This window comes from Odontesthes bonariensis, chromosome 22, assembly GCF_027942865.1.
Source record: "Odontesthes bonariensis isolate fOdoBon6 chromosome 22, fOdoBon6.hap1, whole genome shotgun sequence".
Lineage (NCBI taxonomy): Eukaryota > Metazoa > Chordata > Actinopteri > Atheriniformes > Atherinopsidae > Odontesthes > Odontesthes bonariensis.
The window spans coordinates 30,081,691-30,104,902 of NC_134527.1; the positions used below are offsets into that span (position 1 = coordinate 30,081,691).

Sequence of the window (23,212 nt, forward strand, 5' to 3'; positions counted from 1 at the left end):
GGAATCGATCTGCTATTTCAGTTTTGTGCAAAAAATCACCTTTCTGTAGGCCTTTAAACACTTTGCTGCATGCGGAAGAAAACAAACAAACAAAAAAATTATTAATAATGATAATATTTTTGATATACCGGAGTATTTCCAATGCTACAGATCATTTATTTGTTGTGTATGTTTGTATTCAAGCTTACATTGCATAGTCTAGATATTGAAATCTTTTGAGATTGATTTTGATTCTTACAGATTTGCACGTTGTTCAGTTCTTGCAGTTTGGTGAATTGTAAAAATTGGTAATTGGAATTGGAATTGGTACAGCCTGATCTTTCTTATGTTTAGCAATGCAGATAGTTGAAAAACAAGGTCAGTCTCTTTCCAATTTGCCAACAGTAATATTTATTCAATCAATGTTTTCGTGGAACCATGTTTAGTTCTCGCAAAAAAAGATCAATTTATTCCTATCCGTTTTTTCTTTTTTCCTGTTTGGAAGTAGTATAGTTTGTCTGTGCCTCAAATTAAGATATATATATATATATTTACAATTATTTAAAATATATGTAGAAAATGAAAGTAAGAAAGCTAAATAAAGTCCAGGTGTAAAAAAGTAAAAAAAATATTGCCTCAGACTATTGTGAGGTTTGTTTTTCAGAATCAGAATCAGAAAAAACTTTATTTATCCCCGAAGGGCAATTAGAAGGGCGAAGAGCGGTACATTAAAAGAAGAACAAGAAAATAGAATCACAAAGAAAATAAAAACACAAAAGGGGTGACAAAAAAATAAATAAAATATTTAGCAAATAAATAAAATAAGGCGTCGATAAAATTAAAATGACAATGTGATTAAAGTGACATTGTAGTTAAAGCGTCACGGTGATATTGTAATATTCCACATCAGGACATGAGATATTGCACTAGAGTATTGTACAAGAAGACCTAAGTTGTAGTAACTGTCTTAGACTTCTTAGGATGTTATTTGACTATTTTACGGTATTTTTTTAAAATTTGCTAATGTAAAATTAAATGGCATATTATTGGGAGTGCAGAATGTAATTATTCTTCAATGCAGTTGTAAAGGTTCAAAATGATCTCACATATTTTTTGGAAGTAGGCTAAATGTATTAGCCTAGCAAGCCAGACCCGTACAGCAAAAAGCTGTACAGGTAGCCTGATTAACATCGACTTTCAAATCTCTTCGAGATTCGCAGAGCCGAAGGTGTTGCGTGACTTGCGTCACTGCGAGGGCGGAGCCTGGGTACTGTACAGGGGTCTAGCACAGCCCTTTTACATAATTATACATTTCATAATAGGGCTCGGGCACGTGACGTCACTACGTGAGCGGCGGCCATACTGGAGGCTCAGAACTGTTTTGTTTACATTGTTTTCCACTGCGCGCAGACTACTCCCGCCTGGTCTCGGAACTTTCTTCGTTGGTTTATGTATTTTACTTATTGTCTTTGCCACTATGGTCGCACGTTGCTGTGTCGTGGGGTGCAATAGCGTAAGCCGTGACAGGAATGGGGGGGAAATCGTAAATGGTTTATCTTTTTACCGGTTTCCTGCTTGGAGGCGCACCCACGGAGACCAAGTGTCCGAGATAACAAAGCGTCGTCGACTAGCATGGATCGCTGCTGTAAGACGACCAAGCATAACTTTCCACTCAATCCCGGTGTCGATGAGAGTGTGTTCTCTGCATTTTCATTCTGGTAAGTTACAGACTTTTGTGTGCTGAGGTAAAGATCCCCGCCTTCACAAGAGGACACTGTCAGTTGGAAGCAAGGGATGTCTCAATGGGTTAAAAGCGGAGGACAAATTTCGTGTGTATGCATGTATACATGACAATAAATCTGATCTTAATCTTAATCTTAATTTAATGTGGAAAATACAAGGAAAATTGCCCATCTCCAAATTCACATGGAAAGGGCGACTGGAACTGTCAGAAACAATACACCTTTTTGTCAGCAAAAGTACCTATCAACATAGTTTTGCCATGCGAAGGTGAAGACAAAACATTCTTTGACAAGATTGTGTCTGTATGTTGTACTCTGACCACCATGAGCAGGAGTGTTGTGCAAAGTTGAAGTCGTCTGAAATAAATATGCTTTGAGATACAGCCAAGTGTGTGTGTTTCATTATTTATTTACAAGTAGAGTAACATGACAAAAGTGTAAAGTGTCATTATAATTGAAACTGTTGCAAAGTATAAGCACTGACACCACATACTATATACGCAATTATGTCCGAAAGGGTGAACTTAGGCAGTAAATCTTCGTCGACAATCCATTCCTTGCTCGGTATTTCATAAGGGTCCAGTCCGTTTATAACGCCAATCTTCTGTATGTACCGATCTCTGGCTTCCTCCTGTAATGTATCTCGGTATATCCCACATCCTTTCTTCGATTTTAACATGCTTTTCTCTCACTTTTCTCTCACTGTTTGGTCCTTGATCTCCGTCTTGCCTTGGGTTTGTTTACGAGATTGTGCCTCCAATATGGCGACCATATCCCAGAATGCAACGCGTGTGCCCGAGCCCTATAGAGACTCTCTGGGTCTAGTGACGCTGGATAGCAGTGTGGGCAGGATAAACGGTTGTCTGTCAAGTTGCCTCTGCCTCAACGCCACGCAATAGGATGGCGCAAAAACCAATCAGAGCGATGAAGAAGGATTACGTAGTCAGCACGACGGACCAACGGAGCAAGCTGGTAAATTAAACTTTTACTGTACCCGCCTACCCGGTGGGCAAAACTCCTTTAAAAAAAACAAAAACTTAAGTGCAGTTATCTGTTCGTCTTGCAAAGAAAACTGTATATCTAAATTTTCTAGAGTCGCTGCCAAAGCCAAATCGAAAGACTGTTCGCCGGGCGCAGCCATTGTTTACCTCTCTCTGGAACTACACACTGAAACGTCGCACCTCTGTCGTCACTAGGTAGCCCGGCCTCCGACCCCGCTCCTCACGATTTGATTGGCCCGATTAAGTTTCGATTTGCAGCCTCGCAAAACCACCACAAGTGACGAGACTAGCCCCGGAGCAAATTCAATTTGCGGTCGCTAGGGGCGTCTAGATTTCTAGGCTATAACTGTATAAGACTATGATGAAGTTATCGATATCTGTCTGATTTGAAAATGAAGACAGATATATGAATTCAGCTAAGCAGAATAAGAACAAAAGTGCACCTTCTCCACTTCAGTAGGCAGGGGATGTTTCAGTATGCATTTTTTAATTTACAAGGTGCACCTGAAAGCACCATAAAGTAACAGTAGATGCCTGTATGATTTGCTGTTCAAAGCACTTTTCTCGGCGTCAGTTAGAGGTGCAGATTGCGTGTCCTTAGAGTCATTTCAGTAGAAGCAGTTTGGATTCGTTTTAATATCCAACACTTTTGTTGTATTGTTGCTAAGACTCAACATGTTCTCCTTGGAGGAAGTGAAAGATAGTTTAGAGATTGCGGGACAGAGCCATGTCTTGCAGTTTTGGCCGGAGCTCGGTGAGGAGGAGAGGAGCGCCTTTCTGCGGGAGCTGGCTCAGCTGGACATGGAGGGCTTGAGGGGTCGCTGTGAAGCTGCCGCGGGGGCTGCAGCCTCCGAGTCACGCGGCCTCAGTGGGAACATCGATCCAGTCCCTCCGGAGTTTATTGGCAGCGTGAAGAAAAGTGACAAAAACAACATTTTACAGTGGGAAAATGAAGGTGAATTTTCTCAACAATAATGTAGATCTGTAACAAGAGCATAACGGTTCGGTAAAGTTGGACATATTCACAGATTCACACTTCCGGAATCAACATCTTCTAAATGGTGCGTCGTTATAGAATCCCACCTCTCTACAGCCGTGGTGAGATAAACAATAAGATACACGCTCATTTCTGGCAAAACAAGAAGTCCTTTGAGCAGGATAACATTATTATTATATTATTATTATGATAACATTAGTCTGTCAGAGCAGCTGAGGCAAGTCCTAAAGGACCGTCCATAAAGGTGCAACACCCTGCCTTCTGGATTAATATTCAATGGCTGTGTTCGAAACCGCATACTTCTCCTACTTCTCCTACTACTCATACTAACTTTAACTTTTTTAAGTTCCCGGATGCATACTAGATTCTCTGAAATGTTGGGTATTCATCATGAGGTTACTACCAGAGAGTCTCTATTATGAGGAGAGGGAAAACTGGCGGCTATTTCCGGGTGGTACTGCACTCTAGGGGTGCCAACGAAGCAGTGCAGAGCACGCCGAACTCTATGGTGGTACCATGAAATCCACCTTAGATGCAGCCATTGCTTTTGATAGAATTTTTTATATTTTTTCATTTTAATTTTCCTAAAGGCAGGATAAATTATCCTTTCAAACGGCACTTGGTTTGATTTTTTTAGACTCACTAGATTTGTTTAAAATACACATTTATTGTCAGTATTGCATCCCGAGTGACGTCACGCATGTGGCATCACTTTACGGCATGGTCAGTCCTAGCGCTGAGCTAGTAGAGAGGCGTTAGCTCAAATAGTTACAGATTTCAGCACAGCCCTTTTACATACTCTCTGACTAGCCTCTGGTTTAGCTTTGGTTGTTGTTAGCGGCACCAGGTTAGCACTCTGGCACAGTGGACAAGTGCCGTAAAGCAGCCGGTCGTAATCTGCCGTGCGTTCTTCAGATTCCGTTAGCTAGATGCTAGCGGAGACTGACTCGCAAATGCCAGACCTGTAAGAAAACAGAAAGCTATAACTCCCAGGTTATTGTACTTTCGATATAAATCCACATCCCTCTGTCAGAAATCAGAGTATTATTTTCAGGTTTCAGCCGCTAGCGGGGACATTTTTTGAGTTATTAGCGCCAGCCCTATGGCCAATGGTCATTCTGCACTCGCTCGCCAGCGCCCCCAGACAAAATCAACTGAACTGCAGCCAAATTTTTTATAATGGGGCGAATAGGAAGTGGAACGGCTGTCTGTAAAAGGGCTGTGGTTACTACTCATACTCAAACTACCCAGGATGCAACGTAAGGTGACGTCGCCCATCGTCATTTCCTGTCAAAACGGCAGTTTCAAGCTAGCTACAACGAGGGTAGGTTCACTTCCTGCTTTCAAAACAAAAGCACCAATTGTATTGTAATGCTTTCCCTATGATAAAAGGCAACGGGTATTTTATTTTGTGAAAATAACCGGAAGTGCGTTGCTCACTGCGGCTAGCTTCAGTAGCGCCGAATTCGTAGGAAGAAAATTGTAAATAGCCGGTATTTTGTCAGGTTTTCAACACCTTGGGGGTCTAAACGACTACTTTCTCGCCTGAAAATGTTTCAAATGTTGCTAAAGTTATATATTTACAGAGTTTAAAGCTTAAGCTAAATCAGCTTCAGGCCGGCTGATTTCGGCTCGGGCAGGAGCGAAATGCATTGTGGGTAAACGCTCTGCATACTGTCTGATCGATCAGTATGCCGTTTGCAAGTATGTAGTATGTAGTAGGCGGTTTCGAACACAGCCAATGTCTCCGCTCTACCACCAACATCACTGGAGACATCAGTGGCCTCCTGTTTATTATACTTCAGTTTTAATGGAGGAATAAAACATTTTTTTTAACTCAATTTGGGGTTTGACTGAGTTGTTATTATCATCTTTCCAAACTAAGAGTTGTAATACAACCAGCAGGAGTTATTTGATGACTGAGGTGACACTACTGTTTATAATACTGTATTATTATGAAACAGTATTAATACCGCCTCACACATAAGGCAAAAGCTTTTTTTTCCTGTACAGTTTTCCTATCATTTAGGTGATACTATTAATTCAGTGATTTTGGTGAAAGTAGAATTCGTTAGAGGGGAATTATTGAATATTTATGTAGCAGGGTGTTGCACTTTGTAGACGGTCCCTTAGCACTGGCTGCACTTCAAGATGAATAGTATTTATCCCCCTCCAAAGACAGCTTGTTTTGCTTAAGATGAGAATGTGGCTTGTACTTAAGTCACCAGCTGGAGAGAGGTGTGATTTGTTCTATAATCCTTTAGAGATATTTTTTCGGGAAGTGCGAGTCTGTGAATGTCTGCCCGACCTTACCGCAGGAAAAGACTGAGGCCTGTAAAAGTAGAGGAAGAAGGTGTCGGGTTACAGCCCATTTGTGTTGTTCCCTTTTCGTTTTTCCGCTATAGTCAGCAGAACTATTCCCATCCAGAGGTCTACTCTAAGTATCACAAGCAGTTAGAGTGATCTGAAATTCTACAACTGGCTAATAGGGTTATGAACAAAGCAGTTTTCCCTCATTAGAAAAATTGAATAAGTAAATAAAGTATCAGGAATCTGCTACATAGTTTAAATATATGCTTCTAGCTGGAAATGAATAATCTGTGACCGGTGCCGATGGTTAGATGAGCCAGTAGCTTCTATGTGATGCAGGTATTTTTAAGTGTTGTTTGGCTACAACAGCCTCACGTTGTATTTGCATGATATGCAGAAATAATAAAAAGTACTGGTTTTCTAATAAGAGAAAGGACAAGCCCGGTAGCAACAAAATACTCATTTTATGACATTTTAAAACCTGCTTTGCCACCCCAGTGAGGTAAGTCTGTTCTTTTGTTGGGATGATATATTATGCTGTTGAATGCTGAGTAAGAAGAGAGGTTTTAATTTTTTTAAATGGCTCTTTGTGGGTAAAAGTGACTCTCCTGATGTTTTTGTCTCATTGGTATAAAAAAAAGAAGAAGCGGGAAAAAACGCGAAACTCTCTGAACTTAGTGAGCAATAAATCAAAATTGTAAAAGGTAACTTTGTTTAATATGATACAGACTGCTAATCCCATCTGCTAGGATTAAGTCAAAGGCTCATAGGAGATGACATCCCAGAAGTTCTGACTCTGGGTAGGAGCCTGAGACACACGTGATGAACACTTCCTGAACGAGTGAGGCCAAGTGCACTTAGTGATTTAATGAAAGTGGGCTGAATTTGATTTCACAGCGAGAGCCATTTTTAGAAGCTCCTGTTTACTCACAACGATATAAATTTGACCCAACAGACTGTTCACTCTAACAAGTCTCTATTGAACAATCAAACGTGCAGGTCTTAATAGTTTAATGAAACACAAACAATGCCGTATCCACAGACTTTTCCAGTATTCCAGCAGTATTTTGCTGTAGTTAAAAGCAACTGCTGAAACTTATCGGCTGAAGTTAAAGTAAACATATGTTGATCTTTAACACTGGTTGTATTGCAGTTTGTGACATGTTTCACACTTATTTAACTGTCTTTGTTTCCACAGCAACAACATTGCACAATCCACAGATGTGCTTGCCTTTTGATGGCCTCCGTATGCTCAGGAATTGTCTGACAAAAGTTACTCTAAGAATGGCAAAAGTTGGTCCCGATCATTCAGTCTGTTTCTAGTTATGGTCCCAAAGAGCAGTTTGGACAGGATTCCATCTCATGTTTCAGACATTCCAGCAATTCTATCAATTTAACAGGGTTTCTCATTTTTTGAATTTAATGCTGAATTGAAATATTAGATTAAAGTTGAATACTCAAAGTAGTCAAATTATTCAGTCTGCACTTAAAATGCTGTTTTAACCTTTTTTTGTTTCACAAAGTGCTTTGGAGTGTGTCCTAGTATTACATTTTTTATTGGGGTTTTCCCCCATACTGTATATGGATATGCAGTTTAGTAAAATCCACTTACATGCATTCTGCTGCTGCTGATGATAATGCCACTCTGTCTGCACAGGCTTTGTGCAAATCTCAAATAAGCGTGTTGGAGTCCTGCTCTTGGCTGGTGGTCAGGGGACCCGCCTTGGTGTTCAGTATCCCAAAGGAATGTATGATGTTGGGCTTCCGAGCGGCAAAACTTTATACCAGATTCAGGCAGAGCGCATTCACAAAATCCAGGAGCTTGCAGACATCAAGCATGGCTCTAAATGCACCATTCCATGGTAATAGTATTTAATAGACATTTCCTCATCAAAGCCAATTTTGTCATGAAATATAATGCACAAAAAGCATTATGGAAAAATGTTGTACTTTTTTTTCTATTTTGTTTATTTGTTTTTCTTTCGACAATGTGCATGTAGTAGAAAAAGCTCTTACAATAAACATGTCTGCAAAAACAGCAGCTGTTTCTCAAAAACATTCGGGACATTCAGAAGAGTATTAGTTTTCATCTTCTTTCTGATCAGATGAAAACTTCATTTGTTGATGTTTGTTTTAAAGTCTAAAATGAGCATGTGTTTTTAAAAAAAAAACTTTAAACTTTTTATGTTTTGTCTATGCCCCCTTCAGTTTCATGGTTTTAATGATTGGCCGGTCATAGTAATTTGTTTTCATTTATATAGCAAACAGCATCAAAGGTTCTTTTTGGAAACAGGATTGTAATTAGAATATATCACTATTATGAAACGAAAAAGACTTGATATTACACATAAATAAGTTGCTAAAGAACAGGCATGCAACACATGGTATTATGTGCTATGGCCAAAAATCTACACTTTGGTCTCATCTCAAGAGACATTCTTGTAGAAGTCTTATGATTTGTCCTTTTTTGTAATTAGACGTTAGAAATTACCTTTAGCCTTCAACATGCTAACTCAGGTCTGTAGAGTCTCATATGTAACCCATTTGTCTTTGGTATTGGAGTTTCTTTTGGAATTATACTGTCTAATCTTGCAATTAAGTTGCTGGGAGTGTCTAAGCAACTACCATGCATGCTTTCCTTTTTTGAGTAATTTCTAATCATAGAACTCTTAAATAGCAACCCTGATTTGCAAGTGCAGAATTTCGAAAAATCTCAAGTCATATTTGCAGACAAAACTATTGAGACCGCTAGAATATTTTAAATAAATATTACATTTTATAAAACAAGTAAAAGTCCTCAAATTGTATTTGGTTTCAGAAGATTTGGCAAAGTGACAGCATTTCAAATTTTCTTCCAGCAGCCGTATGTTGGAAGTTATTTCTCCCATCTTTCATTGTTATGTGTTCAGGTTCTAAAGTCTGCTGGAAACCTATTGGAGGAATCCTTTTGCAAAGATTCCAGAGGATTTATATTAGGACAAATTTCTTTTCCTTTTAAGCCTCTCCTTTGTGCTGTACATATGCTGGCAATGATCCCAAATTCTACTTTGAAAGAAAACAAAACCCTCTGAGCTGACAGGAAGTGCACATGTACAGAGACAGTTATTTGTGAACAATTTATCAATCCGAATGACCATTTTCTAAGTGATTCTCAACACACTAATATTATTAGAAACTTCAAGTTATGTCAAGTTCTAAACACATGACTCAATAGGAAACTTTGTATGAAAGAAAGTAGGTGTAAGTTAACATTTAAACCTCCTGTCTGTGTGATTAACTCTTTAGGTACATAATGACCAGTGAGTTCACTTTGGCTCCCACTGAGAAATTCTTCGAAGATAACAACTACTTTGGTCTGGAACCCTCAAACGTCATAATGTTTGAGCAAAGGATGATCCCGGCAGTGACTTTTGATGGGAAGGTCATACTGCAGGGTAAAGGAAAGATTGCCTTGGCCCCTGGTAGGTGCATGTAAAGCCATTCAGTTGGTCCAGAAACGAATATCAGGGAAATCACGAGTATTTTGATTTAACTTACTGTCAGTGATGGATGCCCAGGAAAGATTGAGGTAATGATGAATGCGCCCACTCTCTTTCAGATGGTAACGGAGGTCTTTACCAGGCACTAGTGGACAATAATATACTAGTGGATATGAAGAAGAGGGGAGTGGAGTACCTGTATGTGTACTGTGTGGACAACATCCTGGTCAAGATGGCTGACCCCGTGTTTATTGGTTTTTGTGTGACGAAAGGGGCTGACTGTGGGGCTAAGGTGCATTTAAGGACTTGTTCATCACAAAGATACACTCATTTCTATATATGTTCAATGAGATAAAATACAGTTGTATTTAAACTGTATTATTACTGGACCTCAAATAAGAAACAATTCAATGTGCTTCTTATTTCTGTCAGAAATGGTGGGTGCTTCCAAAATGAATGGTCACCAAAATACCCAGGGTTACCTGAATATGTTAAGTTACTATAAATATGCTATAGTTTTAAGGGGGGGGGGGGGTCCTTAATGTAATGTAGAATAATTCTTTGACACATGTAAATAAACTTCTCCTCACCCTTAGGCTTAAGGGAAGCATTAATAACCTTCCTTGTTTACTGTAAGGATGATCATAATTGCAGCCATTGTCCTCTGACCTCTTTCTAGGTGGTAGAGAAGATGCATCCTGCGGAGGCAGTGGGCGTAGTTTGCAGAGTGCAAGGCATCCCCCAGGTGGTGGAGTACAGCGAAATGCAACAGGAGATGGCTGAACTCCGAGGACCTGGAGGGGAGTTAATCTACAATGCTGGAAACATCTGCATTCACTTCTTTACCAGGACATTCCTTCAAGATGTGGCAGAGTAAGAGACATTTTTAAATGAAAAACAGTCTTAAGAAAACCTGAAAACATCAAAAGCGTGTGTAAAATCATTTTCTTCTATATTGTTGTATTATGTTTTTTGGCCACAGAACATTAAAGCATTAGTTGCATCAAGCTATGATACACATATTAGACCTAAGAAATACACCCTTACAAAAGGTTCGTGTTTCCACACTAACCTTGTAGAGCTGTACGGTGGGACTAAAGCTGGAGTTACAGTTGACGCGTTGCTCACGGCGCAGCCGACCCGTGACGTCAAAATGACGTTTCAGGCCTGGCGCTTGCCTTGAAAAGACGGCGCAGCGCGGTGTCGTGCACCAGTCGATTTTGTAACTTGGCTGCGCCGAGAACGACAAACCGGATGGACCGATGTGAGACCAGGCTCAGTCAGGAGGTGCGTTTGTACAGCAGCTGTACGACACTGCAGTGAAACAGCACAGGGAGCACGTAAACTCCCAAAACTGGTGCACAGAGATTGGCAGAACTTTGGGGAAAGAGGGAGAGTTCTGTAAGAATGTGTGGAAGAAGCTACGGGACAGATGCGTGAAGGCAAAGAAGAGGGCTGACCGAGTGTCTGTTACATTAAAGCTCTTGCAAAACAAGTTCAGATAATGCTGGTGAAGCCAATTACATCACAAATAGTTATTTAGTTCACGATACGCCAGAGTTTTGAATGTTGTCAATGGGGACATGTCACCTTCGCTCAGCTAGTTGTAATACATTTACATAAACCACGAGTGACTCATTAGATAGAGTTGAGAAGATGTACAATTTGAAAAACTCAGAGTGGGGTACGACCACCATGTGACCACTCGTCACGGCTAAAGTGCCCTTGAGCAAGGCACCGTACCCCATACTCCCCGGGCGCTGAATGGCTGCCCACCGCTCTAGTGTACGGCATCTGTCTCTATGTGCATGTGCATGTGCATGTGCATGTGCATGTGCATGTGCACGTGTGTTATCAACAGGTGCCTACCTGGATGGGTTAAAAGCAGAGGACAAATTTTGTGTGTATGCATGACCAATAAATCTGATCCCAATCTTAATCTTAATGAAACACATGCCAGAACACACTATAGATATCTGATACTACAGATGAAAAATTATCTTAGCATTTTAGAACGTTGCTCATCAAATATGATGGAAAACAGGCACCGGGTTTAGGAAGGTGTTTCACCAAGATCTCTTTTGTAAGAGAAACAAGAGAACCATTGAAGCACAAAACTGAAATCCTTTCACTGCCAACAACTTTCATGTACAATTGTACAATGTGTTTATAAATATAAAATAATAGAATTAAAAGAATTAAAAGAAACGTACTGCCCACAAGCTCACATGCGGTATTGTTGGATTTATTGACTCCGATCTTCTAATTAAGACGCTGGCCTTGGTATAGGTGGTTGAATTGTCAATGTAGTAGTTTTATTCCCAGCATTTATCTCAGATATCACATTGTCCTCGAGCAAGACACTGAACTGTACATTGCCGTAGATATGTTCATCCGTATGCGATTGTAGAGAGAGCACTTCATAGTGTCATTACAAAGAGTTGATGTGATGTATCAGAATTGGTAAAGCTTATTGATCCCAGAGAAATTTGCTCAAACTCTTAAATAATGTTACTAAGAAACAAAAACATAAATTAGAAATACAGAAGTACTTACACGAGACACGTAGCAATTGCAACAAGCTCCAGCAAAGCTTGCGCCTGCATCAGTTTCATCAGATGTAGGTCATAAAAAACCCCAGGAGAATGTTTGTGTGGACTGTTAAATGAGAAACAGATTGGGAAGCCCTTTAAAAACATATGTATTATCTATCATTTCATTATTTCAGGACCTCAGATTTGACTTTGATGTTTTTGTTCTGTTATGATTACTATTTTTTTTAGTCAGATATATTTTAGCTTAAGTGGGCAATTTTTTCTAAAGTCAAACATAAAAACATTACTTTGGTAATACAGGAAAGCAACAGAAATACCAGCCATAAAAAAATCAAAATCAAACCGAGTTTATTTGTATAGCACATTTCATGTACAAAACAAGTGCTTTACATAAAATAAAAGCATTGCAGCAGGGAGTGGAAGAAGCATTACAAATACATAAAAGAATATAAAGAGAAACAAATAAAATAATTTAAATGAATTTAAAAACAAGCAACAGTCCAGATAAATTCATAGATACCGCGCAGATTTCATGCATAGACACATGAGAAAAGAAATGTTTTTAACCTGGATTTAAAAATGTCTAATATATTTATATTTATATTCTCTGAACATATCACAGATGTATTTTGGGCCTAAACCGTTCTGGGATTTGTAAACCATCAGCAGGCTTTTAAAATCTATTCTGTGACTGACTGGAAGCCAGAGTAAAGATTTTAAAGCTGCTGTGATGTGTTCAGATCTCTTAGTCCGGGTTAAAACTCCAGCAGCAGCGTTCTGGATGAGCTGCAGATGTTTAATGCTCTTTTTGGGAAGTCCAGTTAAAAGAGCATTACAGTGATGGAGTCTACTGGAGATGAATGCATGGATGAGTTTCTCCTGGTCTGTTTGGAGAGAGGAAACCTTTAATTCTGTTGATGCAAATCATATTTGAAGCAACCCACAGAACATGACATCAAAGCAGCAAAAGGATTTCCATTCCTTTAGATAAAAACTATATATCCAATCATATATACGGGTCACTATGTATTTCTATTGTCTCATGTGCCTTAACTTCAAATATTTTTAGTATCTTAATATCAAATATGAATAGATCTTTTTGCAGCGCTCCTTCTTGTTGTGCTGCTCAACCTCCAGTTGTATATGCAGTATTGTAATCGATCTTGTCATGTTTTACCTTTCATTATTCAGCATTATGAATAGGCTACACCATGGTTTTCATATAACTTGATTGCTTAACATTTTCCAATTACGTGATCCTTACTCACAATGATTAGATCTTACTAAAGTAGAAAAATCATTTCATAATAGTTTTTAACATAACCAAACATCCATGTCAAATGAGCAGTTTCTGCTCTGCTTTCATTTGGAGTTTGTACAAAAAAGTAGAATTCCACTTTGACTAAGACTGTACAGCCCTATTAATTATGAAGATAACTGAGAAGGTAATGAGTCTGTCACACACCTTTGGTAAGCTCAGAGTTCATTGTTGCTATCACAAATAGACAGACCTAATTGTGCTTTTACAACTTTTAATCCACTGTCAGATGTTTGCTTGTAGATGTCAACGCTTCCTGTCAATTCAATTATTTTGTTGTTTATTTACTTCCAAACTGAATCTTGTCAGAATTCTCAATGGAAACATTTTTTGTGGCTGAGCAGATTCATTACATCTTCAGAGAGCAGTATTCTTCCAGATGGTGTGAAATTATGAATTTATATACAGGTTGGCAATAAAGCCTGATTTATAGTCGGTGATGCAAGACGCAACGCAAGACGCAACGCAAGACGCAACGCAATCCCTTGCGCGGTTGCAAGCCCCCACTTGCGTGCTTGCGTGTGTCACCTCAATTTTCTAAACTTCACGCAAGCGCAAGCCATTGGCTGTGTTCGAAACCGCCTACTACTTGAAAACGGCATACTCATCAATCAGACAGTATGCAGAGCGTTTACACACAGTGCACTTCACTCCTAGCCTGGCTCTCACGCAGACCCTTCGTGCTTCGTGCATCTTCGTTACACTTCGTGAGCTCGCACGAGGATCTGGGCGCGCCTTGTTGAGCCCGAAGTCTTCGGTTACCCCATAAACGGGCCCGCCTCTATGCCTAGATCCAATCACAATCGTGGGGCGGGGTGTTAACAGGTATGACGTAGCATCCGGCGCGACAACGAACACAGTCAAACACAGTACGACGATTAGCTGCTGCTAGCTCCTGCTTTGCTCGCTGCTGTTGTGTTTTGTTTATTTTCCACCACAGACTGAGAGACTGGTCGCGCTCCAACGCGTCACGTCCGCTTTCGATATGATTGGTCGAAGTAGTACGTGACACACACATTGAATTCTCCAATCAGGTTCGAGAGGTTTTTGAATACAACCCCCGCCTACTCACAGCAGAGAACAGCTAGGCAACCGACAAAATTCCAGATGGATGAGAAACATCCATCTGCGTGAGAACCAGGTTACTTCACTCCTGCCCAAGCCGAAATCAGCCGGCCTGAAAAGCTGATTTCCCTTAAGCTAGAAACTCTGTAAATATGTAACTTTAGCAACATTTGAAACATTTTCAGGCGAGAAAGTAGTCATTTAGACCCACAACGTGTTGAAAACCTGACAAAATACCGGCTATTTACAAGAAGAAGAAGAAGCATGAATCCAGTCGAAGAGAGACTTGCCGAAGAGGTCCCGGCGGTGAATTTCCTTTCATCGTAGTGGGCTTGTCATTGAAAAAACCCGCTACTCCACCTACTGTCCTGGCGGTGAATCGCCACGCAGCACACGCAACCGCCGGCAAAGCAAAATGAAGCATAAACGTCTCGAGCCATTAACACAAGCGCAAGACGCAAGCGCAAGGGCAGTTAAAAGAAGTATAACTCAGCCTTAACAGTTAAACCAGTAAAACCAGTTTAATTTTGCTTATTGATGGCTACATTGCAACAATTGACCAGACTGAACTGTTTTACATATTCTTGGTGAAACACTAAGTGGTTGATTTGGGAAAGTCAGTCCCTTTCTCAACAAAAGATTGGTCGGAGTAGAGGCTGTGGTTGGGTGAGAATCGACATGCAATGGGTTATTTGACAAATCTGTTTGTTATTAAGCGAAACACTTTGGTGTCTGACAGGTCATGTCAAATCTACTGGGCCAAATCTTCAAGACACACCAGTCATGGCCATCACACAATATGCCCTGTATTTAAGGTTCCTTATTCATGGTATAACCTTGATGTTTGCTGTAATGACAAATCTTTGTTAATTCCTTGAATCTTTCAGGAAGTTTGAGGGCCAACTGAAACAACATGTTGCCATCAAAAAGGTGCCATTTGTGGATGCACGTGGCAGTCAAGTCAAACCAACCAAACCTAATGGCATAAAGATGGAGAAATTTGTTTTTGATGTCTTCCCGTTCTCAAGGTGCCGTTTAAGATATGTTATCTTTAGCTCTGTATGTGTTTTCTTTTTTTTTCCTTTACTGGACACATGAATAGACTATCACGTTGCATGTCTTAAACTAGTTAAACACTTATCACCTCTCTTTCAAAGGAACTTTGTTGTGTTTGAGGTTGAAAGGGAGGATGAGTTTTCCCCCCTGAAAAACTCAGATGAAGCTGCCATTGACAGTCCAACCTCTGCCAGAAACTCTTTGCTCGCTCAACACTGCCGCTGGGCTACTTCAGCTGGAGCCACGCTACTGGATGTACATGGGAATTCCATTCCTCCTACAGCCAGGTCAGAGAATGTTTCTATATAGCTTAGAATTTGCAGAAACTATACAATACTGTACAAAAAATTGTAAAAACTGAGAGGGAGACATGGTTGAAATCTGCAGGGATTGCCATAAACGTGTTGGGATGTTGTGTATGTAACCCAGAAACCACTGAGCTGATTACAACACAGGCAATGCTACGAGAATAACACAGGTGAACTCTCTCAGTGACTAATATGGAAAGTCAAGCTAACAATTCAAGATTTCAGGCAAAGAAACTGTCCTTCACAGTCTCAAAGCCAGGTAGAATTATTAGTTGGATAAAAACTCAGCTGACAGAGAGAGAATATTCATAAATGTATTTATATATTTAGAAAAGTCATTGCTGCAGAAAGCATATTGTATTCTCCACCACAGACATATGGAAGATGTGTTGCTGCAAAAACTGAAGGACCTAAACCTTCTCAATTTGTCTGGTCTGTGTCTTCTTATAGATTCATCCTCAGTGCTTTATTTCAAGTTCAGTCTGTTATCCATATAAACACCCAGGTATCTGCTATTCTCTCCCACCTCCTCTCCCAGGATAGAAAGAGTGTTCCTGGTTCAATTCAATTTAAATTCAATTCAGTTTTATTTAAATAGCGCCAAATCACAACAAATATCATCTCAAGGTACAGTCCAATTCAAGCCAATTAAAAAAAAGTTGCCTTGCTAAGGAAACTGACAGATTGCATCGTAACTTGTCTTCAATCAACCCACCCTTTGCAGCTTCAACTCTTCTGGCCAAGCTGCCAAGTGTTTATAGGAATTTTTGGCCATTCTTCCAGAAGCTCATCTGTGAGGTCAGACTCTGATGTTGGACAGAAGGCCTGGCTCACAGTCTCTGCTCTAATTCATCCCAAAGGTGTTCTGTCGGGTTGAGGTCAGGACTCTGTTTGGGCCAGTCAGGTTCTTCCACACCAAACTGGCTCCTCCATGTCTTTATGGAGCTTGCTGTGTGCACTGGTGCGCAGTCATGTAGGAACAGGAAGGGGCCGTCCCCAAACTGTTTCCACAGAGCTGGGAGCATGAAAGTGTCCAAAGTCTCTTGGTATGCTGAAGCATTCAGAGTTCCTTTCACTGGAACTAAGGGGCCAAGCCCAGCTCCTGAACAACAGCCCCACACCATAATCCCTCCTCCACCAAACTTTACACTCGGCACAATGCAGTCAGACAAGTACCGTTCCCCTGGCAACCGCCAAACCCAGACTCCTCCATCAGGTTGCCAGATGGAGAAGCGTTATTGGTCCCTCCAGAGAAGGCGTCTCCACTGCTCTAGAGTCCAGTGGCGGCGTGCTTTACACCGCTGCATCCGACGCATCGTATTGCACTTGGTGATGTATGGCTTGGATGCAGTTGCCATGGAAACCCATTCCATGAAGCTCTCTACGCGCTGTTCCTGAGCTAATCTGAAGGCCACATGAAGGTTGGAGGTCTGTCGGGACTGACTCTGCAGAAAGTTGGCGACCTCTGAGGACTATGAGCCTCAGCATCCTCTGACCCGCTCTGTCATTTTACGGCTGAGCTGCTGTCGTTCCCAGTCGCTTCCACTGGAACACCTGAATTTAATTATTTGGATGGGTGAGTGAATACTTTTGGCAATTTTGTAAATCTCCATTGGCTCATATCATCTCAAAGACAGGGAGAGAGGTGTTGTATATGCTTCTGCAGCTATGTGTCAGTGAAACTCAGAATACTGTATTCCCCATAGCCCTACTGTGTTCTCCCAGCTTTCCCATTTAATTTGCTAGCAATCTAATGTTATCAAAATAGTTCCCATAAGATTCGAGGGAAGAAATGAGTTATACTTCCTCCACCAGTGGGGGCAGCTGTGGCTCAGTGGTTAGAGTCGGTCGTCCAATAACCGGAAGGTTGGCGGTTCAATTCCCACTCTCGCTTGGTGGAACTGATAGCTGGAGGGGTGTCAGTCCACCTCCTTGTCACGGCTGAGGTGCCCTTGAGCAAGGCACGTCCCCGGGCGCTTTCATGGCTGCCCACCGCTCCAGGTTGGCATCTGTCTCTGAGTGTGTGTCAACAGGTGCCAACCTGGATGGGTTAAGAGCGGAGGACCAAATCTACCTTTGGGTATAAATAAAGTTACTTAACTTAACCTCTCTACGTTTATCTCTTGCCCACATTGGTTTCTCTTCAACTATTTTTCTCTTGGGCTGTCTGTAGCTCGGGAGGAAGATCAGTCGTCTGCCAAGTGAAAGGTTGGCAGTTTGGTTTCCACCGGGCCACACGCCCAGATTCTTGGAGCCCCGTCCTTTTTAATGACGGGGACAATGCATGTAGCCCATTCACTTGTGCTGACAGGTTCCAGAACCCCACTCTTCACTAATACCTTTGTCATTGTTTATATAATCATATGCAGAAATTCTAAGTATTTTGTTCCCGGACTTCTGACATGGGGTCATTAAGGGGGATTAGAGTAACAATTTCCTTTTCCACTTCTTGGAGGTGCCACAATTTTCTTTCCCAACCCTTGGGGGTGCCACAGCACGATTCTGAGCATAATTTTGAAGTCACTATTGGATTCCTTGACCAAGAAAACATAGGATTGGCATGTTAAATTGAGATTTTAGGTTGTTTAGAGGCCAAGGTAGCTGAAATTCTGTATTTTATGGCGCCCGTTTTGAAATTCCAAAATGGCCGCCATACAGGTGTCTGTTCAAGTGGCAACATTAGTTTTTGGAATCCCCAAGGTCTGCAGATTCCAAAAATGTATAGGTCAACAAATCCCACAAAAATTCCCACAAAAGTACATTTTTGTACACAGTGAACCTGTCTAATTCTGCCTCAACTTTCGGTTCGATGGCACATGGGACAGGTTTAGCTTTTAGGCAAGGCAAGGCAAGGCAATTTTATTTATAGAGCACAATTCATACACAGGGCAATTCAAAGTGCTTTACAGCTACATAAAATCACAAGAAGGCAATAAAACCATTAAAAAGGAATAAAAAAAAATAAAAATAAAAGAAAGAAATTAAAGAAGAAAGAAATTTAAAACCCATTAAAATAATCATTAAAATAATCATTAAGTAATTAAAAAGTCAAGAGTGCAGATAAAATACTTTCAGGTGTCATATGCACAGCTAAATAGAACTGTTTTCAGCCTGGATTTAAACATTGTCAGAGTTGAGGCCTGTCTCACATCTTCTGGAAGACTGTTCCAGATTTTAGGGGCATAAAACTGAAACGCAGCCTCACCTTGTTTAGTCCTGACTCTGGGCACCAGCAGGAGACCCCTCCCTGAGGTTCTCAGAGCCCGAGTTGGTTCAATCTCTGTGAGATTCTGCAACACCTTTTCAACCTTAGCTTGACCCAAGAGAAGGTACCACTGTTGTGGAAGACATCCTGTCTGGTTCCGGTACCAAAGAAAACTCACCCTTCAGATATCAATGACTACAGACCTGTTGCACTGACATCCCACATCATGAAGGTCCTGGAGAGACTCCTGTTGACCCACCTGTGTAAGCAAACCAGCACATATCAGGACCCCCTGCAGTTTGCTTATCGCCATGGAGTTGGAGTTGAAGACGCTATCATACACCTGCTTCAACAAACCCACTGTCATCTGGATAAAGCAGGCAGCACTGTGAGGATCATGTTCTTTGATTTCTCCAGTGCATTTAACACAATCCAGCCTGATCTGCTTAGTCTGAAACTCCAGAAGACTCAGGTGGAGGCCTCAACAATCACCCGGATTAATGACTACCTGACAAACAGACCACAGTTTGTCAGACTGAAGAATTGTGTGTCTAACCAGGTGATCAGCAGCACAGGAGCACCACAGGGGACTGTACTCTCACCATTCCTTTTCACTCTGTACACTTCAGACTTCCAGTACAAGTCAGACTCCTGTCATCTACAGAAATATTCAGATGATTCTGCAGTTGTCGGGTGTATCAGAGATGGACAAGAAGCTGAGTACAGAGAGCTGGTGGACCGCTTTGTGGCATGGTGTGGGAACAATCATCTCATCTTGAATGTTAACAAAACAAAGGAGATGATTGTAGATTTCAGGAGAAACAGGGTCAGATCAAACCCTGTTTCCATCATGGGAGAAGAAGTGGAAGTGGTTGAGGAATATAAATACCTTGGTGTTCATGTGGACAACAGACTGGACTGGAGACACAACAGTGAAGCAATCTACAAGAAAGGACAGAGCAGACTGTACTTCTTGAGGAAGCTAAGGTCCTTCAAGGTTTGCAACAAGATGTTGCAGATCTTCTACAAGTCTGTTGTTGAGAGCGTCATTTCCTCTTGCGTCATCTGTTGGGGCAGCAGCATCAGAACCAGAGACCTAAAAAGACTCAACAACCTGATAAGGAAGGCTGGTTCTGTTCTGGGGACGACTGTGGAACCTCTGGAGACAATAATGCAAAGAAGGATTTTGCATAAAATCAAGAGAATTATGGACAACCCTGAACATCCTCTCCATGAGACTGTTATCAGAAAACAGAGTCTCTTCAGTCAAAGGCTTCTTCAGTTTGGATGCAAAACGGACCGCTACAGGAAATCTTTCCTGCCCACAGCCATCAGCATCTATAATAACTCTTTGATTTAATTGAGCTACATCAACATTTAATTTCCCTCTGGGATAAATAAAGTATTTTTGAATTGAATTGAATTGAATTGAATATGGCTTTAACATGTCAGAGATGTACTTTTAGGCACTTTGGTGTGCTGCCGGGTTTAACTGTCAGCTTAATCATGAAGTCTTTCATGCTGCCAAATTCTCCATCAAAAACCTCGGGGTGCTTCTTTAAGATCTCCTGCAGAGGGCTTGTTTATTTGACCTGTCTGTCTCTGAACATCAACTATTTTTACTGTGGTTACTTATTGTTTTGATTAGGACATATGGCACAATGAAGCAGTTGTGATGAAAAATCAATCGCGGTTATTGCAGTTCGAACATGTTCTGTAGTGCAAACCCTACTGAACCTTGTCTGACATTGTGTGTGTGCAAGAGTTTTTGCCATGAAGATTTTTTTGTGAATAATATAGCTGCTAAAACTTCTATCTTGTGGTACTTCTGTTGTTGAATTGTAATAAATTGATTTTCATTCTGTGTATCATACCCTATCCAGTCACTGTTGACCACAGTCCCATACTGAACACAAACATGTTAAACTGTTTCATCATCCAAGCCCCGTCCTGTCAAAACAGGACTTCACATGGTTTTAACTATTATATAAACTACAACTATTGATTGATTTCTTGCTTATATTCAAGTGAATTATTATGGGTCCTATAAAGAGCAATAAATGAGTGAACATAGAATTAGTTTGGACACTTGCTGCCATTTTCAAGAATAAGACAAGATTTAAATAGTCTTGAATTTGTGGTATTATGTTAGTATTGTGCTAATATTTGATTCATATTATCAATGCACTGACAGTGGCATGGCTTTAAATTTTGGGGGAAAAGATCATTTTTTTTACTTATTAGTAAAATTGTGAAAATGTAAAAAACAATTATTAACTGAGTCTAATTGCATTTTTTTCCTCAATTGAATCATGTTCTTTGTGTAATTTTTCCCTAGCAGCGTATTAGCACGGGACCATCCTCCAGCACAATGTGAGATCTCACCACTGGTCTCATACTTTGGAGAGGTGAGAGCACAAACATACCATTTGTTAAATTAGTGAAACCTACAAAGTAAACATGCTGTTCATCAAATTGATTGATAAAAATGCAATCACAACTTACATTATTTTGAATGGCTCATGCTGTCACTAAACTCCTATTTCATTTTCAGGGCCTGGAGAAACTTTTAAAAAGGCAAAAGCTGACAACTCCTTTCATTCTGGATAAAAAAAAGGCTGAAGATCTCCAGCCTCAGTAGCATTCCTCTGATTTGAGAGTGTTCTGTGGTAACCGAAGACATTCCGTCACTGTTGAGTACAGCGAAGAGATGGCCATCATTAGGGGTGTTTTTTTTATTTTTACTCCAAGTTTTTTAATGAGTTCTTTAACTGTTTGTGACTACCAAAGTTTGTTACTGCTACAGACTACAGACTGCAAAATTACGCATCTTATGTCACTGCCAGTTTGTCAAGCAATGCTGTGATGTTATCAGTTGACAACAAATAAAGGAGTAGTCATGAGCTATGGGAGTTCATATGCAGTGGTTTTAATTTACCAAGAAATAAACAAAAAAGTACAATAAAAATGTTGTCAAGCAAAATTATTTCAATGATGTGCAAAATTATCAGCAGTAAAAGCAAGTGCTTCAGTGAGACGGTTGTGCAGTAAAATAGATTTGTCTAGCAGCAGCCCTCTAGATGTTCCACCTCCTCTCTGTATTCAGATTCATCATCATTGATGCCCTTTATTGAAAACTGAAAGTTTTTTAGATTACCTATTTAGATGATCAATGTGTGATGGGTTGTCTGACCTATGAAATGGTGACATATTTAAATTGTGTATGTGTCATATATGAAGTTTTATTTAAGTGAACATTAGGCATGAGTATTCAGATGCATTAGAACAAAAAAAAAGTGAAAAACAGACGTATCACCAGTGGGTTCCCTTTGCCAGCCCTGTATGTATCAACCTGAATGAATGTTCGCTTAAATAAAACTTCATATATGATTAGTTTTAATGAATGAATTTAATGAAAGCATTTAAAATATGGGATGGTGTTGAGAGCTTCTTCCTTTCATCCTGTTACCAGCTGTTCCTGTTGACCTGCAACAATACAGATGCAAAATGAATATTTCTTGAATGTGTCTGCCCACCCTGACCACACTACACATTACAATCAAGTATGCAAATGTTGGGAATTTGATGTCACACACACAATATGGCATTGACCAGGACAGCTAAGTGGCCTCTTCTAGGTTCCCAACAGCTGCCAGAGCAACCAGCAATAACCAGTTGTCCCACAATGATATACAGACTTATCAAATCAAATCAAATTTATTTGTAGCACATTTCATGTACAAACAGTTCAAAGTGCTTTACATAAAATAAAAGCATTGCAGCAGGGAGTGCAAGAAGCATTAAAAATACATAAAAGAATATAAAGAGAAACAAATAAAATAATTAAAATTAATTTAAAAACAGGTAACAGTCTAGATAAGTTAAAAGATATTTCATGCATAGACACATGAGAACAGAAATGTTTTTAACCTGGATTTAAAAATGTCTCCATTTGGTGAAAGTTTAATCTCCACTGGCAGTTTGTTCCACTTGTTTGCAGTAGAACAGCTAAATGCTGCTTCTCCAAGTTTAGTCTGGACTCTGGACTGGACCAGCGTCCAGTCCAGAGTCCAGTGTCCTTATTCAAACAATAAGCCACTTTTATGGAGCTAAATCAGTTTCAAGATTCACAAATGTGCAGGACGATTTACAAATGTATTTCTGATGCACACACAAATATAACTTGATTTACAAACT

General features: G+C 40.3%; 1 protein-coding gene across 2 annotated transcripts; it reads left to right on the top strand.

Moving 5' to 3' along the window:
* Window positions 1-3,255: 3,255 nt before the first annotated feature.
* On the top strand, window positions 3,256-21,983 carry uap1l1 (UDP-N-acetylglucosamine pyrophosphorylase 1 like 1). 2 transcript variants are annotated; one of them, XM_075455660.1, is made up of 9 exons: window positions 3,256-3,677; window positions 7,687-7,891; window positions 9,315-9,490; window positions 9,628-9,800; window positions 10,188-10,381; window positions 15,334-15,474; window positions 15,604-15,789; window positions 21,354-21,423; window positions 21,570-21,983. In XM_075455660.1, the coding sequence occupies exons 1-9, from the start codon at window positions 3,398-3,400 to the stop codon at window positions 21,654-21,656; spliced, it is 1,512 nt and encodes a 503-aa protein (XP_075311775.1). In that variant the 5' UTR covers window positions 3,256-3,397; the 3' UTR covers window positions 21,657-21,983. The 2 variants fall into 2 exon arrangements, with proteins under 2 accessions (XP_075311775.1, XP_075311776.1); XM_075455661.1 differs by having other exon boundaries at window positions 21,357-21,423.
* Window positions 21,984-23,212: the final 1,229 nt, after the last annotated feature.